Source organism: Antechinus flavipes, chromosome 2 (genome assembly GCF_016432865.1).
Source record: "Antechinus flavipes isolate AdamAnt ecotype Samford, QLD, Australia chromosome 2, AdamAnt_v2, whole genome shotgun sequence".
In the NCBI taxonomy this organism is placed as follows: Eukaryota; Metazoa; Chordata; class Mammalia; order Dasyuromorphia; family Dasyuridae; genus Antechinus; species Antechinus flavipes.
This window is the reverse complement of record NC_067399.1, coordinates 48,923,756-48,945,911: the sequence shown is the minus strand read 5'-3', so window position 1 is coordinate 48,945,911 and position 22,156 is coordinate 48,923,756. Positions and strand designations below refer to the sequence as shown.

General features: G+C 39.3%; 2 protein-coding genes across 3 annotated transcripts in view; one reads left to right on the top strand and one right to left on the bottom strand.

The window, feature by feature from the left end:
* Positions 1-368: 368 nt before the first annotated feature.
* On the bottom strand, positions 369-2,242 carry LOC127547752 (tigger transposable element-derived protein 1-like). The gene has a single exon (XM_051974732.1). It carries the CDS (start codon positions 2,230-2,232, stop codon positions 586-588), a length of 1,647 nt encoding a protein of 548 aa, XP_051830692.1. The 5' UTR covers positions 2,233-2,242; the 3' UTR covers positions 369-585.
* A 678-nt stretch (positions 2,243-2,920) lies between these two features.
* LOC127547751 (AFG3-like protein 1) overlaps positions 2,921-22,156 on the top strand; it is a 35,410-nt gene continuing 16,174 nt past the window's right edge. Inside the window, exons 1-10 of one of the 2 annotated variants that reach the window (XM_051974730.1) lie at positions 2,921-3,150; positions 8,216-8,303; positions 9,103-9,171; positions 11,888-11,982; positions 13,358-13,507; positions 17,334-17,402; positions 17,822-17,946; positions 19,254-19,524; positions 21,441-21,578; positions 21,876-22,029. In XM_051974730.1, coding sequence (XP_051830690.1) covers positions 3,013-3,150; positions 8,216-8,303; positions 9,103-9,171; positions 11,888-11,982; positions 13,358-13,507; positions 17,334-17,402; positions 17,822-17,946; positions 19,254-19,524; positions 21,441-21,578; positions 21,876-22,029 — 1,297 coding nt within the window. In that variant the 5' untranslated portion in view covers positions 2,921-3,012. The remainder of the gene's footprint in view (positions 3,151-8,215; positions 8,304-9,102; positions 9,172-11,887; positions 11,983-13,357; positions 13,508-17,333; positions 17,403-17,821; positions 17,947-19,253; positions 19,525-21,440; positions 21,579-21,875; positions 22,030-22,156) is intronic. The other variant, XM_051974731.1, reaches the window with a different exon arrangement.

Below are 22,156 nucleotides of genomic sequence, written 5' to 3'. Positions count from 1 at the left end.
CATACCTTTGTGCAGTTGAAAGTAGACCTAAGGATGATTCAGTCATCACCAGAAGGTAACTATAGCTACTACTTGGCCAGATAAGAGCAAATCACCCTGAGGATCTGTCCACATTACACTGTACCCAAACAGTGGCCAAACATTAGTCCATTGAGACCAGTCCCCTATGCGTAAATGAAACCTGCCTCAGGAGTAGAAACTGTTTATACCCTTCCCTTCCTCAAAGCACGTTCAAGAAAATATAAAGTTAGAAAGAAGCTTCTGGGCTTTCTTTTAAACATAACTGCTCCAACTCTGGGAATACCAGGAACTATCTTTAAATGGAGGTGCAGGTCTTCATCTTTTAAAAACACAAATTTAAGGGGCAATTTTAGAATTAAAATTTAATATTTATAAGTCACAAAATGAAAATACCATAACTAAAAATAATAAACTCTGGCTTACTCTGCAAAGGGACACATCAAGTTGTGGGAAGGACACAGGAAGACATTATGATCCTTTTCTGTATCATAAAATGTTCTCTTGTTGTTACTTCGTTTTCCTTGATTACTAAGAAAATTTGTCCAAAAAAAAAAAAGCAGCATCCTAAGATAGTTGCTTTGAACGTCGTTTCTTCTCATTGTACAGCTCTCGATAACAGCTAATTGTATCACTTATTCCTCTTGAAACTGTAAATTTTCTTTCATTATTGGGATCATTATTTGCAAGAATTTGCATGCCTGCCTCAAAGTGGAAAAAGGCTTCGGACAATTCTTTTGTAGTCAGTTGTCGGAGAATGGGTGGAACATCTTCATTCTCTTCCTTTTCTTCTACAGCTCGCTCTTGTTCTAACTGCATAAGTTCCTCATTGGACAAGTCTTCAGCATGGGACTGTAGCAGCTGGTCTACATCTGCTTCTACAAGTTCTGCAAAGCCTATGTCACTTGCAAGGGCCAAAATGTCTTGCTGAATCTGTGTAATATTTTCTATTTGAGAAACATCATGAACATGCACACACTCAGGCCATATCTTCTTCCACACACTATTCATCAAGGATGGCTCAAGTTCATCCCATGCTTCAGCAATATTGTCCACAGCGTTCATGATGTTGTAGTTTCTCCAAAATTCCCTAACTGTACTCTTATCTTCCCCATCAGTTCCTCCTAAAAGATGTTGAAAAGTCTTCCTCAGATAATGAGCCTTGAAGGTGGAAATTACCCCTTGACCCATGGGTTGAATGGGATTGGCTTTATTTTCAATGAGGTATTCTACTCTTACATTATCAGAGAGATCACTTAAATTTACAGGGTGACACGGGGCATTTTCTAGGATGAGTAATGCTTTGTTGGCAAGATTATTTTGGGCACAGTACTTTTCAACAGCAGGGCAAAAAAAGTATGTAAACCATTCATGAAAGATGCTCCTTGTTATCCAGGCCTTTTTGTTAGAGCGCCAAATCACAGGTAGATTTGGCTTAGAGTAACCCTTCATAGCCTTGGGATTTTCGGAATGATATACCAATAAAGGCTTCAACTTAAAGTCACCGGCAGCATTGCCTCCTAGAAGAAGCATCAGGCGATCTTTGGTTGATCTCAACCCTGCAGCAGCATTCTCTTCCACAGAAATATATGTCTTTTCAGGCATACGCTTCCAATAAAGTCCTGTCTCTCCAAAATTAAAAACGTGGTGAGGTGTGTACCCACCCTTTTGGATGATGCTTTTCAGCACTTCTGAATACTTAAGCTCACCAGCTGCAGCTGTGCTGGCAGCATCACTACTCACCTTGATGCTGGGCAAACCATGCCTTTCTTTAAACCTCACAAACCACCCCCGACTGGCACTAAATGCTTCCATTTGCGAGCTTTCACCTTGTTCTCGCTGCAAATCATCAAACAAGCTTTTTGCCTTTTCTTGAATGATCATCGTGCTCATTGGCGCATTCTGCCGGTTCTGATCTTCGATCCACAAGCTTAACAACCGCTCCATATTTTCCATCACGGCGCTTCTGTGCCTGGTCAGCTGGGTGACCCTTGAAGGGGAAGCGACTTCAGAGCTCGCTTTTATTTTCTCTTTATTGTCTCGAATTGTGGCCACCGTGGAGATGGCCAGCCCTAAAGCTTTGGCAATTTGGCTGAGCTTTTCACCCTCTTCAAACCTCCGCAGCACTTCTAACTTCACGTCCAGAGTGATTGCTTTGCGCTCTCTCTTGCCGCTTCTGATGCTGGTCACACTCAGGGGCCTTTTCCCTGGCATTTTCACCTCAAAAGCGTGGGATGGAGGCCGATGCTGGCGGGTGCCTGAGGATCCTTTTCCTCGGCTGGACACACCCCCGGCCTAGACTGGCGGGAGAAAAGCAGGCCCAGGACGAGACCCTAGCTGAGGTGAGGCCCTTTGGCCACCAATAAGCCCCAGGCCCTGCTTTGCTCATTCCCCGGCCCTGGGCCCTCTGGGATGGCTTAATGTCAGTTGGGCCCTGCGACCCAAACAGAAAAATGGATGGACGTGTGTAGGGTTTTGGTTTTTTTTTTGGAGGGGGAGGGGGTTCTGTGTGCCAGGAGGAACTAAAAGTTCTATTAAGTAGAGGGGGCTAGACACGAGGACCCTCTCTATGACTCGTTATGTCAAGGGAGAAGTTCCACACTCGCAGCCCAAAGCGTGGGACGCCCTACGAGTTCCGGGGCTGGACTACAGGCGGGGCGGAAAATTTCGATTCAATGGGAAGACCCCCGGAAGTAGGCGTCTGGGAAGATGCCTGATCTCGGTATCAACCAACCCCAACTCAGTTCGGGGAGCCGAGGCCGACAGGCTTTGTCACGCCACTCGCCAGATCGGGTCGCGGCGTCTGTTTCGGGGCTTTCGTTCCCGGGCTTTCGTTCAAAGGAAGGTTCTTCCGTAGACATCTAAATTGGGGGCCTGGCAGGCTCATTACGCACGCGCAAAAAGGAGCCGTCAGGGGGTGTGGCACGACTATGACCGCTTTGCTCTAGCGCCGGCGCGTGTGTGCCCGGGCGGCGCGAGGTCAGGGGGTGGGGCATGTCGCACAGGCTGCTGGCGGCGGTGGGGAGCCGGACGGCGGCTCTGCCACTGGCCGCGCTGTGGCGATGCGGCTGGAGCGCCTGGGATCACAGCACGGCCAGAGTGGGCCTGAGGGCTCTGGGCACCACCCGACAGGTGAGTGAGGGAGCCAGCGCCGGCCTGTTTCCGGCCGGTGCCGAGGGCGGTGTTTCTTGCCTCAGCGCTTTAATGACGCCATCAGGGCGCGCCGGATGCGTTAGGGACGCAGGGAGGGTCACGTAGGCGGGGCGGCCTCCTGACGCTCCGGACTGCCTGACCGCTCAGCGCTTAACCGCTCCTGGCTGGCGCATGCCTTCCTCCCAGCTTTTAGATTTGGAACATAGCCGTGGAAGGGACCGTAGAGCTTCTCCCCTCCAGCTCGCCTATCCTCTCCTTTCCTCCTTTGTGTTGTGCTCACGGTATCTTAAGTACATATCTTGTGCCAGCTTCTTATCTCCCCCCACCCGATTTGATTAAATCTTGTTTGCACTTAGTTTGCATACTCTCTTCCTCTTGCTGCTTTTCTGTGTCCCCAGCGCGTGACACAAAGGCCCTTGGGTGTTTATTGGTTGGCACAGATTTTCCTTCTCTCCCTCCCCTCCCCCAAACTTAGGCGCCCGTGCAGTTCATTTTTTCTTAATTTTTTTTTAAAAATAGTTCATTTTTTCACCTGATGGCAGACGTAATTAGTTCTGAGCACTGTGCTAAACACCCAGGAGCCGGAGTTCGTATAAGGTCCCTGTTTTCTGCTAATTGGCTATACTAAATGGGTGAGAATAATCCTCAACTTGAGGCTTGGCAGAGCAAGATCTTTGGTAGAAAAAGGAGGGAAGAAATTTGGGAGAGGATGTTGAGCTGGTTCACCAAAGGGTTAAGTTGGGAAAGCAGTAGAGTGAATAGCCAACGTAGCGATGGTTTGGGGAACAAACGCTTACTTAAATTACCGTCGTAATATTTGGTGAGACAAAAGTGCCGTAAAACTTGCAAAGTATTTTATACTATTTAATTTGAGCCTTTAAACAATGAGTCTGTGAGGTAGGTTCCAGAATTATTATCCCCATTTTACAGTTGGATGGTGGTACTCAGAGAGGTTAGTGACTTCAGTGCATTAATACAGCACAAAAAAGTCAGAAGCAAGCTTTGAAGTTGGAGCTTTCTGACTTGAACCCAGACTTTTATTCATTTTATTCATTTATTCTCCTTTTGTGGGTTAGGGCTTGGAGAAAGATTTCCATCCTAGTGCTCAAGCAGCTTAAATATTAGCTTTTCAAGATTGTTAAAAAGGATATGATGCCTACAAATAAAGAGTATCCCAAGTTTCAAGAGATTAAATGAAGGGGAACTTTCCACCAGTTGAGGTGGTGATGTTTAGATCAAGAGAAGGATCAAGATATTGAAGTGGGAAGGCCCTGGATGAAGTGAGAGATAATGACATTCTTGGCACAGCAGCTACATCACTGATTTATAGCTGGCAGGACCTGGAGGCATCTGAGCCCACCATTCCATTTATCAGATGATGAAGCTAAGGCTGGAGAAGGAATCCCTGGGGTGGCAGAGGCATGGCTTAAACCTACCTCCTCTGACTCCGAGTCTGGGGCTTTTCCCTGTGTTTGGTAAAGCTTTTGTTCAGATCCCAGTTTTGTTACTCACTCTCACCAAGGGGACAGTGATTATTTGAGTCTCAATTTCCTCCCAGTAAAATGCCAGTGGACAAGGTAGTCTCCCACTGCCTTTCAAACTCTAAAATTCTCTGATCTGATGCTTTTAGAGATTGCCTAGCCCAGTTCTCTCCTTTGACAGTTAAGAACTGATGTTCCAAAAGGTAAGGAACTTGCCAAAGATCATGGAACTGGATTATGGGGATGATAATAATAATTACTTACATCTTATTTAGCACTGTGCCAGGCAATGCTAAATGAGTTATGATTATTGTCTCATTTGATCTTCACAATAACCCTGAGAAGGAGATGCTATTTTTATCATTCCCATTTTACAGTTGAGGAAATTGAGGCACACAGAGATTAAGGGATTTGTCCAGAGTCATATAGCTAGTGTCAGAAGCAGGATTTGAATTCAGGTTTTCCTGATTCCAGGCTCAGCACCACTGAGTTGCCTTGTGACATCTGAACTGGACTTTGAAGCCTGGATAGGAGCACCACAGTTGAAATTGGGTTTGGATGATGGGGAGACATTTCTCACATAAACAGTAGTATGAACAGAAGTACAAACTGGGAATGTAGAGGGATGACTGACCAGAGGTTAGCAAATGTGTGGGGGGATGGTAATAGAATGTGAAGAGATAACTGGAGCATGAAGGCCTTAAACTGAGCCTCCCATCTTCTCCAATGGTCCCTGATGCGCTACTCTCAGCCTCCCAAACCTATAGCATATTTTTCTCAGCCAGAAAAATAGAGCCAAGCTTATAAAGTCATAGGAGAATTTAGAAGTGACACAAGAGAGAATCTAAAACTAACACCTACAGGAGATGTTATACTACTGGTGGTCAGTACCATGTCTGGCTTTGGAAGCTAGGCCTTTGAATACAAATCTGCTCCTCTTTCCTCTTCACTACCGTGTTATTCCCATTTTATTAAATGTCTGCTCTCACTTTGGAAAGATTTAAATATGTATTTTTTTAAATTTGATGGTGTACGACATGTGTGACATTTTATTTTTTAGAGTGGGGAAACCCATTGAGCAACATGGAGTAATGGTGAAGGCCCTGGTCTGGAGTCGAAGGAGATTTCAGTTTGAATCCTGCTTCTTGTTCCAACTGACTTTGTGACCATTAGGAAGTGTCTTACTCTCCTGAGACTCCATTTCCTTATGTGTAAAGAGATTTAAGATCCATATTTCTTACTTCACAGAGGTGTGGTGGGGATTCATTGAGTTAATGTAGGTATAGACCTGGGAATGCCTTTAGGTGCTGTTATTTTGTTTAGTACTATTTCTACAGAAATTTTTATAGTTTTTATCTTGAACAACACCATGTTTTGAGGAGCAGCTCTGAGCTGTCTTCTATTTTACATAGATTATCTGATTGCCTTTAAGCAGGAGTCCCATAGTTTGTAACTTCCTTCTGGAAGAGTATCATGAGTTCAGGAAGGTGAGGCTATGACATGTGAGTGAATTGTTTTGAAGTAAAGGAGGGCTGGGCAAGATCACCCAGAACCATCTGGATCCAGTGGCCAGTTATAGATCAGTACAACTGGAGATGGCCCTGAATGCAGTGGGAGACATTGGACTTTTTAAGCTAAGGTCTTAACTGGTCTCAGTGCCACATCCATTCAATAATTAAGGCTAGGTAGCTATTGAGGCAAAGAATCTTCTCCTTCACTAGTTAAAAAAAAAAAATCTAAATAAATAAATATAGGAAGGAAATATCGCTTCAGGTTTCTGGCCAAAGCCAAAATGATTACTATTTACATTCAGGCTGAGTCAGTCAGGATCCATTTATATGTATGGAACAATTGATGGCTTTTTTCTTTTTTTTCCCTATTACATGTAAAAAACAGTTTGTAGTATGTGTTCTTTTTTTTTAAATTTTGAATTCCAAATTCTCTTTCTCTCGCTCCACCTGCCTCTGATAAAGATTATACCTGTGTAATTCTGCAAAACATGTTTCCATATTAGTCATGTGAAAGAAAACACAGAATAAGGAAAAAAAAAACATAAAGTGATAGTTTGATCTGTATTCAGTTCTTTATTTGAGGTGGAGAGTATTTTTTCATCATAAATTCTTTGGAATTGTCTTGGATCTCTGAGTCGCTGAGAATAGCAAAGTCATTCACATTTGATCATTATATAATATTGTTGTCACCATGTACATTGTTCTTCTAATCCTGATGCACTTTGCATCAGTGCACATAAGTCTTCCTGGGTTTTTCCAAAAGCACCTACTTATCATTTTTTAGAGCACAGTAATACTCCATCAGACTTATATGCTGTAACTTGTTTGGCCATTCCCATTGATAGACAATTGCCTTTCCAATTTGGCTCATTAAACTTTACTTTTAAATTTTTCATTCAGGCTTCAGAACCCAACGTTTATCAAAGCGTTGCCGAAGATCTTTAAACATAGTATAGGGTCATTTGAGAGAAGCTTGTTACTAATGAGGAACAATGTATAATAACTTTGATAGCTAATTTGTAGGTATCATATACCAAAAACTTTCCTACTCTTGAACAATAGTCTGTATGCCCATGTTTATTTATTTATACATACATATATATATATATATTTTTAAACCTCCCAGGGAGGATATTATAGATAAACAATGATTCTGTAACTCAGACTCTTCCAGAGTTTCCCAGGGTACTGAGCAATTATGTGAGTTTGCCGGCCAGATGGTGTCAGGTAAATCTGGAACCTCAGTCTTAATTCTTAGACTAACTCTCTCCAGTCCCATGCCTCAGAGCTAAGAAGCCCAGGTCTTTGATAACTTTGATAACTGGCTCTCTGTTTCTGGGCACACTACCTAACTTGTCGGGGCCTTACAATGGGGTTGCTGATCTGTATTAGTGGTAGGGGTTTCTTCAAAACTATCGAAGTCATAAATCTAATTTTAAAATAGAAAAAATATGCCCAATATCATGTCCTAAGCTTTTAATTTTGATACTATTTATCTTCATAACATTTGATCCAGAGTAACTGTTCATATGCATCTATGATTATTGTGTTTAATATTATTTAAAAAAAAACAATTCCCATTGTTTTAAAGTATGTGATAAAAACAGAAGCATTTTTCTCTCTGGGCTGAAGCTCTATCAAGAATAAATGGTGGGGGGAGGGAGGAAGTTATTTTCTAAATTGCCCAAAGCTGAATCCTAACATCCTCTTGGTATTTTCATCCTATTTGGCTTCCTTCTTTCTTAGAAAGGTATTTTATTGTGACAATAATAATCTAATAGCCAGGAATGCCCGAAGCAAGCAGTATTTAGATTTTCTACCACTAACAGCAGAGGTTATAGAAATTTTCCATATTTTACTGTGATGAATTTAGTTTCTTTTTTCCTTGTCAGAACCACTTTTTTTGCACATTATGTAAACAGAAGGATAAAGATTGTCGGTTTAAACTTCAACCCCTATCTCTGTCCCCTTAGGGATCTATAACCCTCAGAGTGAGAAAATGCTCTAATATGTTGCTGGTGCACAGGAAACTGATTCTCTTTAATATTTCAGCGTCTCCAGGGAATCTACTTTCAGCAGCTGGTTCTGCAAGGAAGACTGACATCATTTTCCCAGTGGCTGTATTCGAAAGCTCCCAAAGGTACATACTTTTCTTCAGAAGTTCTCTAGAAGAGCAACTTTGTCATTGGCAGAGAGTGAGTTGTGGACAGGTAGGGCTCATCTCCTTAGTGCATGAAGGAAGTTGGATGACACTGTAGAAGGCAGCAAAGCTTTTTCAAAAAGAAGTTGATTCATGAGTCCTCTTAAGGCTATTTGAAGTAATGGGGTCAGAACAAGGCAATGCTAGATGGCACAGTGGATAAGAGCCATGAGCCTAGAGTCAATAGGACCTGAATTCAAATCCGGCCTCAGATGTTTAACACTTACTAGCTGTATGACCCTGGGCAAGTCATTTAACCCCAATTGTCTTGCAAAGAGAGAGAGAGAGAGTAATGGGGTCAGAGCACTGCTTACTTTTATTAGAGAGCTGATTGTATTTCTTTGAGCAAAGAAGTCAAGAGATTATATGCAGGCTAGACTTAGAGAGAAGCTACATAATGAAGCCAAAGCTTCAAATAGAGCCATTTTTAGTAAAAGTAGCAGGTGGGCAACCAGCAGGTCTTTTGGTTGTGTAAAATGAGGGACAGGAACCCAAAAAGCATGTTACAGAACTTGCAGACTAGAGAGTTGCATTTCCTTCTGAGATTCAGCAATTGCATACTGCTTGCTAGAAAAGGTAGATAAAAATGTTGATTCTAGCAAGCAAGAGAATGAAGAGTGAGAAAGGTCCAAGTTCTATCCTAGTTTGTCTCTTCTGAATTGATGTTACAAAAGGACTTTTGAAAGGTTGTGTGATTGACAACATTGAAGGCCTAGAGCCTAATCATTTTGTCTCTAAGGCTTTGAGAAGTATTTTAAAAGAAGTGGAAGAAGCGCAGGTGAAGAAGAATCCACACCTCCAAAGAAAGGTAAAGGAACCCTCCCAAATTGCCAAGATCTGTATCTAAGCATTTTTTAGATTAAAGACTTCTTATTGTGATCATTTATCATTGATCACAATTCAAGGAAAACAGGTTTCGATTGGGATGGTGACTTCTCTTTTTTTTTAAACTTTCTCAGAATCCTGCCTATAATCTTCAATTGTCTTAAATCTATCACCTCTTTTCTTTGTTTTGGTCTTCCTGCATTCCTATTCTAGTCTTGAAATTACATGTATACACAGTCAGATATGCATCTTGTTTGTGAGCCAAACATATTCCTGAGCTGAAAAATCAGAACCATTACATTGTGTGTCCCCACTGCCTTTTCTACCAAGGCAGCTCTGGTGCATTAGGAAGAAATCTGGGTTGTCTTTTGGCTCCAAGAGACCTGGTTTCAAGTCCTGCCTTGTCTACTTGATGACAGCAACCTTAAGTTCATTTCTGCTTTTTCTTCAGCAAAATATTCATTGAATTCCTTTTACTTCATACTTCATAGCACCATTCTGGATGCCCTCTGAATCTCCTACTCTTAGATAATGGAAAACTGTTACCTCTCCTCTTGTTTGTTATTTCTTATTTTATTTGGAATGAGAGCATCCCAGTATAGTCCACATTTGTCTGTGCTGAGCTACGATGCTACTGGAATTAATTTATAGCAGAGAAATTCTACCATCATTTTCATTCTGCCTACTAGGATATGGAGGAAGGTTGTCCTTTATGTTGGGCCCTTCTGTAAACTATAAAAATTTACCAAAGCAGTATCATCTGATTAGCATAATGTTAATAATTCATTTGGGCTAGAGGTATTCTTTTTTTTTTTTTCTTTAGTTTTCAACATTTATTTTGTAAGAATTTGTGTCCCAAATTTTTCTCCCTCCCTCCCTTACCTCCTATCTCCCTCTACAAGATAACAAGCAATCTGACATAGGTTAAATATGTGTAATTTTTTTTAAATAGCTTTTTATTTACAAGTTATATGCATAGGTAATTTTACAGCATTGACAATTGCCAAACCTTTTGTTCCAATTTTTCCCCTCCTTCCTCCCATCCCCTCTTTCCGATGGCAGGTTGACCAATACATGTTAAGTATGTTAAAGCATATATATCCTAACAGTTATTTTGCTGTACAAAAAGAATCGGACTTTGAAATAGTGTACTATTAGCCTGTGAAGGAAATCAAAAATGCAGGCCGACAAAGGTAGAGGGATTGGGAATTCTATGTAGTGGTTCATAGTCATCTCCCAGAGTTCTTTTGCTGGGTGTAGCTGGTTCAATTCATTACTGCTGTATTGGAACTGATTTGGTTCATCTCATTGCTGAGGATGGCCAGGTCCATTAGAATTGATCATCATATAGTATTGTTGTTGAAGTATATGATGATCTTCTGGTTCTGCTCATTTCACTCAGCATCAGTTCCTGTAAGTTAGAGGTATTCTTTATATCATCTTGAGAGAAGAAATGGTGGTGGAGTGGGGAGAGAAAGAATTTATGTGGTACCTGCTATGTGTCAGGCACTGTGCTATGCACTGTTACAAATACTATCTCATTCAGATAAAAAAATAAAATGAATAAGTCTGATAATCCTATGAAGGGAAAAAAAGTTTTCATCAGGAACATAGATTATTTTACGGAGGTATAAAGATTATTTCCTAGATCGAAGTTTTCTATAAAAAGTTTTAGCTTTTTAAACCCTAACTTGTCCTTGGAAGGAAATAAGGAGCCTATAAGGATTTCAACCATAGCTCTGTGAAGTTTACAAAATTTGGAATAACTGTAGCAAGCTCCATATCTGAGAGATGATTTCATATTATCATATAGTCTTTGATTAGAAGAAATAATAAAATAAATCTGTTAAAAAAAAAAATCCATGAATCTGTAAAAGAAAAGCATCAACACTGAGAGCTGGGGGCAGAGCCATCACAATAGCCCCAGTATCCACACCAGCATCCAGAACAGCACCTATACCAGCTGAAGTCTATGGTATCTCCAGGTACTGTGAGGTTTGTGTCCTGCAGTTACTGCCGTGAATATAGGACTTCCAACACAAGGATCTATTGCTGATGCTGCTCCAGATCCTTCCTCTACAGGCTTACTAAGAAGTTGACCTGACCGAAGCACCTGAAGGTGCTGCTCAACAGTTAACTCTAATTTTTATCAAAAAAAATATTACAGACAGGGACAAAGATAGCTTTAGTGAAAGATGTTTTCTTCAGGGTAGCAAGAGAAGAACAAAGGAGGAGGATTTTGTGTAGTTCAGAGATACAGATGGTTTGGGTGACCTGAAATGGATCTCTCTGCCCCAATGGATTCTGCTTCTTGGACTTTCTTGAATCATTTCTTATTGCTAGATGATCAAGTTAGAGTTCAAGTGAATACTCTTCTAGAGTTGTTATGTTTGTTTTGTTCTTATGCCCTTTTCTAGGAAGCTTCAGTATTTTATTTCTCCATCGATTTCTGTGGATCCATTAATTTTCAATAATCCACTCTGTCAGGCATGTAGTAGAGCACTGGCTAAGTCTTATTAGTTTCTTTGACACTAATTTATCATTAGAACAAGAAGGTGATTTTCTTGACTTGTTTTTTAGCCTGGCATTCTCTTTCTTTCCTCTTTCCACTACAACTACCAGTTTCTGAGTAGAATGGTTTTTACTATTTTTAAAAGTGATTTACTGATTTTCTCAAGCCAAATTTTGTTTTCTCATAGATACTGATGAACCAAAGAATCATGGAGTCAAAGGAAATGGTGGCAAGAGAGGAGGGAAGAAGGATGACTTTGCATGGTGGAAACGGATACAGAAGGTGTGTAGAGTTCTCCAGATGTATGTCATATTAATCTAAATCTAAATATGTCACCATAGTCACTTTTCTCAAGGGACAATGAAGGTGGAATTTGAAACTTTGGACAATCTAATTCTTAAGTCTCCCTTAGATTTGCTGCATTAATAACTATATACCTTGTTCAAAGAGCTTCCCTAGCTGATTTAAAAAAAAAGAAAAAAACCTTACCAAGCCTTATAGAAACAGTCAAGTAGGATGGAACCTGTATACAGACTTTTAATTCTAAAATCAGGCTTTTAAATAATGATAAATGTTGGAGGGGATGTGGGAACACTGAGACACCAATACATTGTTGGTGGAGTTGTGAACTGATTCAGCCATTCTGGAGAGCAATTTGGAAGTATACCCAAAAGGCTATAAAACTGCCTATCCTTTGATCCAACAGTGTCTCTACTGGGACTGTATTCCAAAGAAATTATAAGAGAGGGAAGAGGACCCACATGTGCAAAAAATGTTTATAGCAGCTCTTTTTGTAGTGACAAGGAATTAAAAACTGAGTGGATATCTATCAGTTGGGGAATGACTGAGTAAGTTATGGTATGTGAAGGTAATAGAATATTATTGTTCTATAAGAAATGACCAGCAGGATGATTTCAGAGAGGTCTGGAAAGACTCATGAACTGATGCTAAGTGAAGTGAGTGGGAATCAAGAGAGCATCATACACAGCAACAAGAAGATTATATATGTGATGATCAACTATGATGAACTGAGCTCTTTTCAATAGTGAAATGATTCAGATCAATTCTAATAGACTTGTGATGGAGAGAGCCATCTATACCCAAAAAGAGAAAGAGAGAGCCTGATGGATCACAACATAGTATTTTCACTTTTGTTGTTTGGTTGGTTTTTTTCTTTCTCACTTTTTTCCCCTTTTGATCTGATTTTTCTTATGCAGCATGGTAAATGTGGAAATATGCTTAGAAGAATTGTACATGTTTAACCTGTATTGAACTCTCTATGGGAGGGAGAAGGAAGGAAGGGAAAGGAAAAAAAATTGGAACTATCTTTGCATGTATTTTGAAAGATAAAAAGCTATTATTACCAAAAAAATAAATAAATAAAATAAAATCAGGCTTTTATAATGGAATTCCTCATCATTGATGTATTTTCAGAGACTGGATAAGAGTTTTCTTCAAAATAAGAACAGTCTTTTAAACCAGTTACATGCAGCCAGCTATTGTGAACTTTAGCAGAAACAGTAAAATGAACTAGGTAGGAAGTTTGGGGGCAACTCCAATAATAAAGCCCAAGGAAAAAGAAAATTATTTTCATGCTTCTCTAGAATTTGAAAAAATCCTTTCATTTGTATGAAATTCATTGGTTTTTCTTTCACAGGGAGAGTTCCCTTGGGACAACAAAGATTTCCGTAATCTGGCTATCATGGGAGCAGGCTTCGCTGTGGGATTTTTCTACTTATATTTTCGAGATTCTGGAAAAGAAATCACTTGGAAGCATTTTGTACAATATTACTTGGCCAGAGGACTGGTGAGAGAAAAAGTGTTGTGCATGTGATAAGGAGAGGGACAGTAAAATTCTACCTTAACCTAGGTATTTGCATGGTTTCCACATACATTTTGTTTTTGAATGAGGGTGACTAAGGAAATCCACTAGTGCCTTTTTGCTGAAGTCTTGCATTGGATATATGAAAGGATTGCAGCTTCTGGATACTGGCAGTTAAAGCATCTCTTTTAACCTATTTGAGGTCATCTTTCTCCCATTTGATGTGGAAAGAATGGAGAATGATCATTTTTCTTTATTGCTCAAGCTTATTTTTCTTACTTGTAATTCTCTCCTCCTTTAAACTTTCAGAGACTACATTAACAGCTTTGGTAGGTGCTGCTAAAAATGAAAAAATTTCATAGCATGGGTCCAGACAAAACTATATGTCTGTCACCTAAGGAGTAGCTTAGCTAAGCAGAAAGCACATGACCAAAAAGCTGGCCCTTCACTGATGAAGTTTTTCAGCTACAACAATTTATGAAGACCATCAGCTGATTCATGTTGGTAAAGGTAGCAGTGTTCATATACTCCTGGAAGTGTTGAAATGAGCAGTGATTTTAGACTAGAACTGGGTTAGAGCCAGGTGACTTGTTATGATGCTGCCAGGAACACTTATTCTTAACATGGTATTCTCCTTTTGTTCGCTGTCCTGGAAAGTTGTCTTTCATAGTTGATCTCTAGGAATATTACCAGAAATTAGCATAGGGTTGGTTTATCCGGATAGATTTTTTTTTTTTAATGTGGTACAGGACATCTGATACCTCTGTTTAAGGTCACTGTGTTATTTGGCACAGTTTTCAAAAAGCAGCCCTTCTACTTTAGGAATAATTGAAATCATAGAATTTACAAGTCCACTTAATTTCATTTCTTCATGCTAAAAAGAGGAGGTGAGACAGAGAGTGGTATACACAGTAGGCAATGGTTTCCTAGGGCTAGAGATAGATTAATAAATAGGGTTTTGAACTAGAGCCATGCTCTCATCAACCTACTCTGAGACTAAGAAATTTACAAAAGTAAAAACTAGGTTACCAAGGCCCCAAAGGATGGTACTTAGCCCAGTTGAGGGTACCTCTTTATCAAAATTTTACTTTGAAAAGCAAATCAAGATATACATTTCATATATTCTTTGATAGTTCATTACTTCTCTCTTTTATTCTTTAAGGGACATGTGTCAATATTGGTCTTAAGTTGGATAATAGTGATATTTAATGGGCACTTTGCCAATTCAGATTTAGAAAATAATAATTCTCAATTTTCCATCTGACCTCAAAAGAATATTTGCTATATATATGTGTATATATATATATATATGTGTATATATATATATATATATATATATATATGTGTGTGTGTGTGTGTGTGTAAATATATATATATATATATATATATATATATATATAATTTTGAAGAATTGAGGTGCATATGCAATATAATTGTTTCCTTTTGATAAATTTTGAAATGATTGTCTTTAAATAAGAGAATTTAGATACAAATTCCCTCTGGGCCCTTAATCGTCAGAGTACAGTAAGAGCATACTTCTATTTTTATCACTATTCTAGGAACGAATTGCTCATTTCAGTTATTGGGTCAGAATCTGAACAGAGGAGAAGGTGGAAAAATCAGGAATATTTGGGGCCTTGAAGAAACTAGATGTGTGAACTCTATTTCCGTGGAATAGTTTTTCTTTTCTAAGTGATCCTCAGGATAGTTGTTTGGCATAACTGACAATAATACATTCATTCTAGAATGCTCATTCTAGAAGCTCAGCTCATACCCAAATTTCAGGGAATAGTCTGTTTCATTCAAATGTGTATTGTTTCTTACCCAATTAAATGCTACCTGGCTCTCAGCTCTCACCTTCCTCTTGTGCTCATATTGAGAGAATTTTAAATCCTCATTTAAAATAAAATGTTATTCTCCCTTTTGGAAAGTATAAAGACGTCTTCTCTCTGTAGTATGCAGATCACATTACTTATAATGTTTAACACTACCTTTAGGGTCTCCTGTGCCTGGAGAAGTTTAAGATAGCATAGGAAATGATAAAATTGGATGGGAATGTAGTACCCTTTCTAGACCATGTAGTAAGCTTAGGCAGGTTTCCTGTGATTTATAGTCTCATCACAACAGTAAGCATATTGTACATCTTAGAGCAATGTATACAATGTGGAATAGCATATTACAGTAATATCAGGCTTAATACTTTCTAGGCATCAGTTAGATAAATACAAACATGCCTGCTAAAAGTTCTTACATTGATGTATACTGAATTATAATATTAAAATGATTCAGTGGCATCTTTATGGAACAGTATATTATGCTAGAGAGGGCATGACGAGCCACTTGGGCTATTATATCCAGTAAAGAAGAGGAGATAATAGTGAGTTCAAGGCAGAAGTACCATATTTTCATGTCTTATTAACCTACAAACTGTCAATGTAATATCCTACTTTCGCACATAAGTTAAAAATAAATAGTTACATCTCATTTTGGGGTGGAAAGAACTATGACTGAGATTGGTTCATGGTATTCTTTGAGGTTGTATATACTTTTGAATTAGAAATGTTTTTTTAATGAACCTCAAGATAAGACCTAAATCAGTTATTTCAGCTTTTGCTGGTTTTACAATTGGATATTCTAAGGCCTTCTTTAGTATAATCTATTTCCATATTTTTCTTCTAATTATTTAAGCCAGCATAGTCCCACCAAGAATGTTTTAAGAATGCTAGTTTCCTCATAGTTCTGCCTCCTTTGAATTTTATCTTTTTTTTTTCCTTCCCTTTTTCTATTTTTCACTAATTGTTGCTGTTCAATTGTGTCCAACTCTTCTTGACTCTATTGGGGTCGTCTTGGCAAAGACACTGGAGTGGTTGACCATTTCCTTCTCCAGCTCATTTAGAGATAAGAAACCAAGGTACACAGAGTGAAAACTTTCCCAGGGTCACATTTATTAGCAATAATAATAATGATCTGAAGCCAGATTTGAACTCAGGAAGACTCATCTTCCTGACTCCAGGTCCAGCATCCTTTCACTGTGACAGTGACACCTTGGTTAACAAGATGATGACTTGAGTTGCCTTGATTTCTTCTTATTTCTATAATTATTAGGGCCTTTCAAATTCCCTTATATTCTCTCTATGTGTACATGTTGTGTTCTCCCGTAGAAAGAATGTAAAAATCCTTGAGTTTTTGTCTTTGTATTCTGAAAACTTAGCCCACAGAATCTGTTAAGTAAAGGTCCATGGAATTAAATATTAAGAGAGAAAGTAGATTCCTTTCTTCTCCCTTTTTCTATTATTCCTATCATTATTATTGAAGCATATGACAAACATATGAATCTGTCATTCATTATCTTCATCCTTAGGCTAAATTAATGAGTCACTTGCTTTCAGTAATCATTGGTCTATGGTATATACTTAACTTTCTAGGACCATAAATGCATTTAAAATGGTTGACTTTACGATCAGCGTGACCCAGCTATATTCTCTGTGTATTCTTATTCATTTGGATGTCTTGGCATTTAGCAGAACAAAGTATCAATTTCTCCTCTAGATATGGTTCCTATTTTTAAAAATGTGAACAGATTAGCACTCCAGGCTAGTAGTGTCCATATGAAGAAAAGGAGCAGCTAGATCAGATACTGTGGAGAATTTAACAACCTCTCAGAGAAAGTTGGAAGGTCTGAGGATTCTATAGTGTAAACACGGACAGAATGCCCAGACACCACTACTCAATGTCCTGTGTTCCATAGAGCCAACCTTCCCTTTGCAGAAGAGAGTCTTGCTTTACCTAAAGCTGGTTATCTGTTTCCTAGGTGGACCGACTTGAAGTTGTGAACAAACAGTTTGTGCGAGTGATTCCCACTCCTGGAGCATCTTCTGAGGTGAGATGTGAACTCAAAGCTGATTTGTTGAGACATATTTCAGAAACTGAATCTTCTGACCATCTTTTCAGTGCTTTTCTTCAGCTTTTAAGGACTACTCTCAGCAAACTGGGAGGCATCAAAAGGGTAGAAATGGTGAAGATAACAGGCAAATGGGGAGGGGTTGTTTGCACCATCACACCATGTGACAGTAGAACCAAGATTGCCCACAGCCTAAGGGTAGAAAGAGAGACTAGACCATGGTGAAGTTCCCCTACATTGGCAGACTTAGTGATGACATCGAATGACCGTGGGCAAGGAGTAGTCTATAAGAAGAGGAACTAGTGTGGAAGGATCACCTCTCAGAGAGATGGGCTAAGTTGCCATATTCTTAGTGCTTTGTGCAGCTCCATTAGATTTTAGTGTCTTGGTCTCTGCAGAAATCCGTGTGGTTTAACATCGGCAGTGTTGACACATTTGAGAGAAATTTGGAATCTGCCCAGTGGGAATTGGGAATTGAAGCTGCCAATCAGGCAGCAGTGATTTATACCACCGAGAGTGATGGGTAAGTAGAAGAAAGGGGCCCCTGGGACATATGTAGATTGGTGTCATTTTCATTTTGGGCATCTGATTCTTTTTAAAAAGGCTTAACTTTTTTCTTTTTTTTTTTTTTTTTTTTCCATTTGGAAAAACTGAAGCAGAAAATTTTTAAGCTGAATAACATTATAAAAGGAGGCCATAGAAGGAATTAATAATGGAGCCCTCCTTTGGGCCCAGCTCAGGTCACTTCTCTGAAACCTCCTTACCTACTTTATTTATCCCATGATGATTTCTCCTTTTCACCTTTTGTGGAACTCCTCAGCACCTTTTGATATTCTTGCACTGTTTTGTATGATTATTTTACTATTTTATTGTTTAATTCTTAATTATTGTCTTACCAGCTGAATGAACTATGAACTCCATAAAGATGGAGACTATGTTTACCATTTCTTTGTATATTGCCAAGTTCAGAATATAATGCTATGCCTATGGTAGGTACTTAATAAGTATTTATTATATGAGCAGATGGACAAATACATGTAATGTAATTTCAGAAAATCTTTCTTGTAATTGGTCTTGAGCTTACATTGTTTGCTCAACAGTATTGGCCTCAATAATATATTAATTCCTCTTACAAACAGAAATGAGATAGTATTATCTTGTTTATTTTGTTTTAATAATCTTATTTACCCAAATAAGGGATACCATTGTTTTCTTTGTTGGGTTGTTTTTTGTTTTTTTTGCAAAGTGACTGGGGATAAGTGCCTTACCAGAGTCACATAGCTAATAAGTGTGTAAGGCTGGATGGAAACTCAGATCCTTCAGCTCCAGGGCTGTTACTCTATCCACTGCACTACCCAGCTGATCCCAGTACCATTGTATTCTTAAATCATTCCCATTTCCCATAAGCAAACTTTAGTATCAGTAATTAGTGAGAAGGTTAAAACTGAAATTGATTCTAGAACTGAAATTTGAAAATATTAGGGTGTTGGCGGATGGGGGTCATGTAAGGCATAATGCAGTGAATCGCCTTTAACTTCCATGGAGGCTAGAACAGAAAGCTTGAATGTATAAAACCCCTAAAAAGCATTAAGAACAAGAGGTGGCAGATTCAGGGGGAAATCGGATCGTACACCCTGACTGTAAAGTCTTTTTTTTTTTTTTTTTTTTTTTTTTGGTTTAATAGGAATTTTCCATATAACATGGGGCCTAATGTAATATTTAGCCAAACTGCTTTTTAGCGGCTCTTAAATTATAAAGGTCTGAAGGTAAAGCTTTGTTGTCTTTCTCTCGATGACAGTGACGTTTTGGTGTTTTGTTGGACTTTTGCAGCTCTTTCTTAAAAAGCCTGATCCCCACTTTGCTTCTTATTGGGATTTTCCTCTATGCTGTGAGGCGAGGCCCAATGGGAGTAGGACGGGGAGGACGAGGAGGAGGCCTCTTCAGCGTTGGTGAGACGACCGCCAAAATCCTGAAGAACAACATCGATGTGCGGTTTGCTGATGTGGCGGGCTGCGAAGAAGCCAAGCTGGAAATCATGGAGTTTGTGAACTTCCTCAAGAACCCCAAACAGTATCAGGACCTCGGAGCCAAGATCCCAAAGGTGCTGCGTTGGTGTGTCAGCTCCCAGAACAGGGAACAGGGCCCTTCTCTGAAGTAGGGGTGAAGAGGCATTTGACAGCTCACTCTAAGGGGTGGTCTATCTGATTTGATGTTTTATGCTAAATCAAGAATCTGACAGAAGTCCTTGTGGCCCAGAGTAAGAAACCCATCAGTCTCTTCAAATCTAGACTGCTTATGGTTTTGCTTATTCTGATAAATTTTAAATCATTATCCATATTGTAGGGCCTGTAGTTTTGCCATAACTTTATAGAGAGACATAGCAGTTCATATAAACAGGTTGGTAGCAAGCATTAATTTACACTGCTGCTTCCTGTGCAAAACCAGCCCTCACAGGTTTTTTCCCCCCCAAATCACCTCCTCTCTCTGATTTTAAATATAAGCTAGAGCCTCGAAGGCAGAGAATATGGGAAGTTCCCTGAACTATGAAGTAAAGAGGCCTTTTAAAGCAAAGTACTTCCTTCCACACCTTTCAGGGAAGATGGGATCCTGAGAAAGAAAGCAGGCCTGCTTTGGAAGAAGTGAGATAGATGTTTTGTGTTCCCTGACATGAAAGTCAGTGTTCTTCTTCCACCTGGAGGAATCTCAGGGAGTTAAGAACCAAGTGGAGTTTAGGAGACGGAAGTCAGAGCACACACCTCCAGTTTCTCTACCTTCAGACCTTCTCAGCAGAGCTGCTCTGCTTTCTAGGATGTGTAGTCTTAAGTTTCCAGAACACCAGATTAAGCCATATTCAAACTTAAACACATCAGTAGATTTCAAAAGTTAATTATAAAATTTATCTCTATTGTTGGCCCAACCAAGAAAACAGACACTGTTGATTATGTTGAGAGTATTATTGTATTCATTTGATTCTTCTTTTAGATCTATGGGCCTATTTTAACTCTTTTAAAGTATGGAAATTATAGGAAACAGTATAGATAGAATTTGCCATTGTCTGTTTCACCTGGAATATTTCTATTTTGTCTTCTTGAATGTGACCCTCTTATGAATGATAGCTGCTTAACCCCAAATTATGTACTTGTGTGTTGTATATCCACAGATATACTGGCATATGCCACTATCTTGTTAGATCAGTTTACACGAGGTTGTGGGGCTGTGTGTGTAGATATGAAATCGATTTATATGGAAATTTATGGTATTGACCCATTTGGTCTAAATAAATATAGAGAGTGATTACCAATCCTTAGGAATTGCAATAGCTTGTCATTGTTTGATTTGTGAGGCATTCTCCACTGACACCTCCATTCTACACCTCTTTGTGACCCCAACCCACCACTATTAATAGGGTAGATGACACTTGTTTAAATTAGGCTGGTTGGGGGTTTGTTTTGGTTTTGGTTTTTTGGTGGGAATGGATTTCAGTAACACGTAAGATAGTTGGAGATTATCTTAGGTATTAAAAAAAATAGAATTGGAAATCATTGGTATAAACAATAAAATTGGAATAATAAGATTCATTTTTTACCTTTGTTCATTGTCAGCAATAATAACAGTAATAATAACAATTATTAGCATTTATATAGCACTTTAAGGATTACAAAACCCTTTATATTTATTTTTTTTATCCTCAAAACCACCCTGGGAGATAGATGCTGTTATTCTCATTTTATATATGAGGAAACAAGCTGAGAGAGGTCAGGTGATTTGGTCAGTCATATAGCTAATGAGTGTCTTAAGTCCAGATTTGAACTCAGGTCTTCCTGAGTCAAGACTTGCTCTTCCTGGTTTTAGCTAAAGCTTCAGACTAATAGAGTGAATATGGTAATCTCTTTTTTAAGGATTCATGACTTATGAGCTTCAAGTTATCTCAGTGCTCTATAACATTTGATGTGATTCCTACTGGCCAGTCTTTCTCTCTGAGATGTCTCTAGAACTCAATCCACCCTTCTATTTCAGGGGGCTATGCTCACTGGTCCTCCTGGTACTGGGAAAACCCTTCTTGCCAAAGCGACTGCAGGGGAGGCCAGTGTTCCTTTTATCACTGTGAATGGCTCTGAGTTCCTGGAGATGTTCGTGGGAGTTGGGCCTGCAAGGGTAAGTCTCTTTGACAACGCCATCATCTGCACAGACTCCTTCTTACCTGTATCCTCTCTATCTGAGGACTGCCCATCCATAAGAGTCCTGAGATTGAATGAAATTCTGCCTCTAATCTTGGAGAAATCATTAACCTGACTGACATTTTTCCTTGTCACCACCTAAGGCTGACAAAGCTTCCTGCTCACTTGGATTTCAGAAAGGGTCAGAGAGCGAAAGGCCCTGGATCCTTGCAGGTTTAAAATTTATAAGGAATCCCCTTCAAATCAAAGACAAAATTGATTCTCTTTATTTTAGGTTAGGGACATGTTTGCAATGGCTCGAAAAAATGCTCCTTGTATCCTATTCATTGATGAGATTGATGCAATTGGAAGAAAACGAGGTCGTAGCAATTTTGGAGGGCAAAGTGAACAGGAAAACACTTTGAATCAGCTGCTTGTTGAAATGGATGGTGAGTTATTATGTACTTCACTGTAATCTTGGTCTTTCTACACTGTAATCTTGGTCTTTGCTATCTGGGTTTCATATTGTTGGCATATATTAAGGCTGAGGAGATCTTTAAGGTGTATATGGCCTAT